Raw genomic sequence first — 6,420 nt, 5'->3', positions numbered from 1 at the left:
AGGCTATGGCTTTCCATCCAGGCTACGCGCAGCCTGATTTTTGGCCGTTTCTGAAATATCAGTTCTGCCATCCCACAGTCTCACCTCACGGGACAGACAGAGCTTCACTCGGGGTGCGCGCTGTAAGTGGCGGGCAGCCGGCAGGAAGCACGGAAGGCAAAAGCTACAGCCACGCTCCGGAGGGCTGCCCCGTGAGGCGCCGGGCTCCTGGGACCGGGCGCTGCCCCCGGCGCGGGGACGAGGGCCGTGGCCGCCCCCCAGAGCCGCGCGGGGATCGGTGCCCGCGGAGCGCTGCGCCCTTCCCGGCTGCACAGCAGCCCCTGGCGGCACCGGGCGCGCTCGGCGTCGGGGACGCGCGGGGAGCGGAGGGCTCCGTGCTGCGTTCCGCGCCGCAGCGACGGGAGCGAGACGTCTTGAAAAAGCGTGGCGTTACGGACTGTGCCGCTCCGAGCGAATTTTCTTTATGATCTAAATCGCGTGTCCTAATCGATGCAGCCCTGTCAGCCTCGGATGCGACGGAAAATGCTGAAATGTGGTTTTCTAAAAGCCATAAAAACACGCGCATAACGATCTCCGGTTCCCCGACACGGGACCACCGTGTGCCAGCAGCTTCTAAGCAAAGCTCTGCGGCCCCATTTCCGTGGGGGTCGATGCCCCGAGCTGCCCCCACCGCGCGGACGTTTTTCCCATTGAGCCCAAAGAGACTATAGAAGCGCTCCAGCACCGCCAGTCACATTTCCACCCATTTTCGCTGTTCACGTGAAACCAAAGCGGAGCCACGCTGGTTTGTCTGTTTGTTTGCTTGTTTCCGATATTTTGTTTTGTTAGTCCGTAACAGTTTCTCACACTAAACGTACAAAACCTATAGAAAGTCTTTGCTCCCTTCGCAGTGCGGGGCCGCCCCGCTCTGCTCCGCGGCTCTCGCCCAGTAGGGGTCAGTCCGGACCAACAGAAGGGAAAGGATTTCTGCTGCAGCAGCCGAGCGCCGTCCGGGCCGGGGGGGAGACAGCCGCTAAGGAAGGGGCTCCCCAAAGCCCCAGAGCAGAGCACCGTCCCGGCTGAGCCCCCCCAGAGCCCGGGGATGGGGACACGGAGCGGGGGGACCGCAGCCGAAGTCCCGGCTCCGGGCGTTCGTTGGGGCTTTGCCTCTGTTTGTGCCGAGCGAGAGAGGGGACACGTTGGCACTCCGTGTGCTGAATTATAATGTTAACTTTATTATATTTTAGTGTATTGTTGGCTCTCATTTTTGTAGCCCTAGCAGAGATTTCCGCTTCCACATCTCCATTAAACGTCTGATTCATTCTCTTGGCTCCCTGTAACGCCTCACAGCCACAGCACTGAAGCAGCAGCGTTCTGCATTAGAGAAATATAAGACCGGGTGCGATTAACCTATTAACTATTTTTAATGAGCTCGCTCTGCTCCTCGGCCGCTCCGCGTTTGGGAAGAAGCAGAAGGAGCAGGAGAGGGCCGCGGTGCCCCGCACCGCACCATCCCTCAGCGTTGGCCCCGCTGCAGGCAGCCCTGCAGCATCATCACCGTTTTGTCATAAAGGGCACATTTGCAACGTGAATTGCAACAGTGTGAGCGAGAGTGAAAAAAATGAAAATCTTGACGGCGTCTGTATGCTCTGTGTTCCTTTTCGGTATTCAGACCTTGACGACGAGTTGGAATCAGCACGCAGCAAAGCGCTGGCACTTCCCGGCTCGGTCCTTTTCCCAGCACAGGGAGGACCACGAGCGATTCGGTGCCCGCACGGTGCCCGAATGCCGCCCGGCACTCTCAGGGGGTGGCTGGCGAACAGCGCTCGGTGACGGCGGAGCGCTGTATGCGCCGAACAAAGCGGCCGCTCCGCTGAGGTCCCCCCCGGGCCCCGCGCTCTTCGCTACCGGCTGCCGCGGCGGTTCCCGAAGAGCCGCGCTCGGTGAGCGCCCATAAACCGACCACAAAACGAGCCGAACCGCGGGCGGCAGCCGGGGGTCCCGTTCCAACGGCCCGTGGCACGGGAGTGCCGCTCTGTTTCTTTTCTTCCCAAGTCCCCGTGCTGAGTGCCAAACGCAGCAGCAAAGCCCCGCGGGTCGCTCCCAGCCGCGCTGCTCCCGCCCGCCTCTCCCTTCGTCTCCCGGCCGCGCGGCCCCGCAGACCCGAACGGGTCGGGCCGTGCCGAGGTTTTTCCCTCCGGGCCGGGGCTGCCCGGGGACGGCGGCAGCGGGAAGGGCCAGGCCCGGGGCAGCGCAGCGGCTCCGCTCCGAAGGTCGGAGCGGGGAGAGGTTGGGACGGGAGGAGAAACGAGAGAGAGCGGGGATGGACGGGGAACGGGGATAGTAAAAGGGAAAAAGGAAAGAGAGAGAGAGAGAAAAGGAAACAAATAAAAAAGAGAGAAAAGGAAAAATCGGAAAAAAGAAAAAACGGGAAAATGAAAAACAAAACCGAAAATAGAAAGAAATTGAAAGAGGGAAAAAAGGAAAAGAGAAAAAGATAAATGGAAATAGGAAAAACGGGGGGGAAAGAGAGAAAGAGAAAGCAGGAAAGAGAAATGGAAATAAGAAAGAAAAAAAAAGGAGGAGGGGGAGCAGAAGGAAAAGGAAAAGGAAAGAAAAAAGAGGAAAAGAAAAAGAACGTAAAGAACGAAGAAAATAAAAGGGTGAGAAGGAAAAGGAAATAAAGGAGAAAGGGAGGGAAAAAAAGACAGAGGAAGCCTGAGAGAAAGGGAGAGAACAGAATCAAAGAAAGGAAAGAAAAAAAGAAGAGAACATGAGGAGAACAGGGGAGAACAGGGGAGAACAGGGGAGAACAGGGGAGAACAGGGGAGAGGAGAGGAGAGGAGAGGAGAGGAGAGGAGAGGAGAGGAGAGGAGAGGAGAGGAGAGGAGAGGAGAGGAGAGGAGAGGAGAGGAGAGGAGAGGAGAGGAGAGGAGAGGAGAGGAGAGGAGAGGAGAGGAGAGGAGAGGAGAGGAGAGGAGAGGAGAGGAGAGGAGAGGAGAGGAGAGGAGAGGAGAGGAGAGGAGAGGAGAGGAGAGGAGAGGAGAGGAGAGGAGAGGAGAGGAGAGGAGAGGAGAGGAAAGGAAAGGAAAGGAAAGGAAAGGAAAGGAAAGGAAAGGAAAGGAAAGGAAAGGAAAGGAAAGGAAAGGAAAGGAAAGGAAAGGAAAGGAAAGGAAAGGAAAGGAAAGGAAAGGAAAGGAAAGGAAAGGAAAGGAAAGGAAAGGAAAGGAAAGGAAAGGAAAGGAAAGGAAAGGGGGGGAGGAGAAGTAAAAGAAGAGAAACAAAAGAGAAGTAAAAGAAGAGAAGAGAAGAGAAGAGAAGAGAAGAGAAGAGAAGAGAAGAGAAGAGAAGAGAAGAGAAGAGAAGAGAAGAGAAGAGAAGAGAAGAGAAGAGAAGAGAAGAGAAGAGAAGAGAAGAGAAGAGAAGAGAAGAGAAGAGAAGAGAAGAGAAGAGAAGAGAAGAGAAGAGGAGAAGAGAAGAGAAGAGAAACAAAGAAAAGAAAAGAAAAGAAAAGAAAAGAAAAGAAAAGAAAAGAAAAGAAAAGAAAAGAAAAGAAAAGAAAAGAAAAGAAAAGAAAAGAAAAGAAAAGAAAAGAAAAGAAAAGAAAAGAAAAGAAAAGAAAAGAAAAGAAAAGAAAAGAAAAGAAAAGAAAAAGCCAGCGGCGGCGGGCCGAAGACAGAAGTTGGCTGCCGGGGCGGAGCGCGGCCCCCCCCGACCCGACCCAGCTCAGCTCAGCTCAGCTCAGCTCAGCTCGGCCCGGCCCGGCCCGGCCCGCGCGCTCAGCCCCGCCCGCCGCCCCGCCCCCGCCCGCCGCCGCCGCCGCCGCGCCCGCTGCCGGCCGAGCCCCGCTAAAGGAGGCAGGAGCGGGGCGGCGCGGCAGTGCGCCCGGAGCTTCGCCCGGAGCTGCGCCCCGAGCCCGCAGCCGGCGGCGGGAGGCGGAGCGGGAGGCGGAGGCGGCGGGCCGCGGCCGGGATGCGGGGCCCCGAGGAGGACGAAGGGGCGGCTCGCGGGGCCCCCGCGCCGCTGTGAGCCCGGAGCCGGCCCGAGCGTCCCTCCCGCGGGGCCGTCCGCGCGTCGCAGCCCTCCCTCCGGCCGCGCACAGCGCTCGCGGGGCGGCCGCCGCGGGGCAGCCCCGATGCCCGGCGGGGCGGCGGGGCCGCCGCTCGGGCGCGCAGCTCCCCGCTGAGAGCCGCGCTGGATGCGGGGGACGGGCGGCGGGGCCCCGCGGCGCTAGGGCCCGCCCGGGGCGGCTCGGCGGCGGCGTCGGCCGGCGGGCGGCGGGGCGATGCTGGCGCTGGGGCAGACGGACGGCGCGCCCCGGCAGGGCGCCTTCCTGCTGGGCAGCCCGCCGCTGGCCGCCCTGCACAGCATGGCCGAGATGAAGGCGCCGCCGTACCCCGCGTACCCCGCCGGGCCCTCCTCCGCCTCCTCTTCGCCCGCCTCCGCCTCGCCCTCGCCGCCGCTCGGCTCCCCCGGCCCCAAGGCCGCCGCCGGGCTCTCGGCGCCGCTCTCGGCCGCCACCCCGCACGGCATCAACGACATCCTGGGGCGGCCCTCCGCTCCGCCGCCCGCCGCCGCCCCGCCGCCTCCCGCCGGCCCCGCCGCGCTGCTGGCCGCGCTGCCGCGCTTCGGCAGCCTCAGCCCGCCGCCGCCGCCGCCGCCGCCGCCCGCGCTCTACTTCGGCGCCGCCGCCGCCGTGGCCGCCGCCGGGCGCTACGCGAAGCCGCTGGCCGAGCTGCCCGGGCGGGCGCCCATCTTCTGGCCCGGCGTGGTGCAGGGCCCGCCCTGGAGGGACGCCCGCATCGGCTGCGCGCCGCGTGAGTACCGCGGGGCCGCCCCGGGGCCGCGCGTCCCGAGCGGATCGGAGCGGAGCGGAGCGGAGCGTAACGCGCGCGCGTGTGTTTCCCCCTCCGGCAGATCAAGGCTCGATCCTGCTGGACAAGGACGGCAAGAGGAAGCACACGCGGCCCACGTTCTCCGGGCAGCAGATTTTCGCTCTGGAGAAGACTTTCGAGCAGACCAAGTACCTGGCGGGCCCCGAGCGGGCGCGGCTCGCCTACTCGCTGGGCATGACCGAGAGCCAGGTGAAGGTGAGCTGGGAGCCCGGGGGGGGCGGCCCGGGGGCGGCGGCGGGGCCGCGCGGTGACGGCGCGGGGCCGCAGGTGTGGTTCCAGAACCGGCGGACCAAGTGGCGGAAGAAACACGCGGCCGAGATGGCGACGGCCAAGAAGAAGCAGGACTCGGAGACGGAGCGGCTGAAGGGCGCCTCGGACAACGAGGACGACGACGACGACTACAACAAACCCCTCGACCCCAACTCGGACGACGAGAAGATCGCGCAGCTGCTCAAGAAACACAAACCGGGCGCCGGGGGGCTGCTGCCGCACCCCGCCGAGGGCGAGGCCTCCGCGTAGCCCCGCGCACATGTACAGATCTATTTTTCTACGCTCCGAGCGGCCGGAGCCGGACTGCGGGCTCGCGTCGTCGTAGGCTCGCCGGATGCGGCCGAGCCGGGCCGGACCGCGGCGTCGTTATGGTAGGGTCGCCGGCGGCGGGGCCACCTGTTGAAGGCTCTTTGTAAATACCCCGCGGGTCCCGGCTGTGAATAGCGCCCGTGTACGATACCTTCGTTGTTTTTTGTACGGCCGCCGGGCCCCGCGGACCGGGGGGGGACCGCCCGCGTGGCGGTGGGCTGCGGTGCCCGAGGCCGCGCCCGTAGGGAAGGAGGAAGGAAGGCAGAAAGCCCCGCAGGGCCAAACTCGCGCCGGTGGGAACCGGCGCAGCCACTTTCGGGCGGAATATAAAAACCCATTTAGTTGCTGTCATTGAATTTAAGGTGTGTTTTCCTTTTGTATCATACGGAATACTATAGAATGTAAATTGTTTTCTTCTTTCTTTTTTTTTTTTTAAGCTAATAACGATGATCTATCGTGACATAGCGTCTTAACCTTTATTAATTTATATTAAAACCAATTCGGTTTGTAAAGAGAAGGAAAAGCCCTTTGCAAGCCCCGTTCGATGTAATGCACTTTCTGTTCGCAAACAAAACAACGATAAAACCAATTAAACCCTTCTCCCGCCGTCTGCTGCCTTCATCGGGGCTACGGAGCGATAGGAACGGTGCGGGGGGGAGAAGGGGGGGGGAAGGGGAGCACAAAAGCACAAACGCGGGGCCGAGCGCGGAGAGCGGCGGGGGAGGAAACGCCGCGCAGACGGCGCTGTGCCCCTCGGCCCCGGGAGCGGCACGGGATGGAGCGCGGCCACGGCCCCGGGGCGGCGTCCCGCCGGCCCATCGCGTCGGGCTGCGATCCGTGGCCGTGCCGCGCCGTGCCGTCCGGGCGTTGCTCGGGGATTGCTTTTTTTTTCTTTTTTCTTTTTCGTCCGTATGAAAGTGCGTTCTTCTTAACTCGCCGCGCTAAAATGCGAGCCCCGTCGCTCAAG

General features: G+C 62.1%; 1 protein-coding gene across 1 annotated transcript; it reads left to right on the top strand.

The window, feature by feature from the left end:
- Nucleotides 1-3,857: 3,857 nt before the first annotated feature.
- Nucleotides 3,858-6,052, top strand: NKX6-1 (NK6 homeobox 1). The gene is made up of 3 exons (XM_025150295.3): nucleotides 3,858-4,796; nucleotides 4,897-5,069; nucleotides 5,142-6,052. The coding sequence occupies exons 1-3, from the start codon at nucleotides 4,265-4,267 to the stop codon at nucleotides 5,391-5,393; spliced, it is 957 nt and encodes a 318-aa protein (XP_025006063.2). The 5' UTR covers nucleotides 3,858-4,264; the 3' UTR covers nucleotides 5,394-6,052.
- Nucleotides 6,053-6,420: the final 368 nt, after the last annotated feature.

The sequence above is a fragment of the Gallus gallus genome, chromosome 4 (assembly GCF_016699485.2).
Source record: "Gallus gallus isolate bGalGal1 chromosome 4, bGalGal1.mat.broiler.GRCg7b, whole genome shotgun sequence".
Lineage (NCBI taxonomy): Eukaryota > Metazoa > Chordata > Aves > Galliformes > Phasianidae > Gallus > Gallus gallus.
This window is presented reverse-complemented; position numbering and strand designations above follow the sequence as displayed.

What these genes read in the sequence shown, in the direction of transcription:
- NKX6-1 (XM_025150295.3), top strand. Translation starts at nt 4,265, where the DNA reads ATGCTGGCGCTGGGGCAGACGGACGGCGCGCCCCGGCAGGGCGCCTTC. An exon ending in CCGCATCGGCTGCGCGCCGC is followed by an intron (nt 4,797 to 4,896) that starts GTGAGTACCGCG and finishes CCCCTCCGGCAG; the next exon opens with ATCAAGGCTCGATCCTGCTG. An exon ending in TGACCGAGAGCCAGGTGAAG is followed by an intron (nt 5,070 to 5,141) that starts GTGAGCTGGGAG and finishes GCGGGGCCGCAG; the next exon opens with GTGTGGTTCCAGAACCGGCG.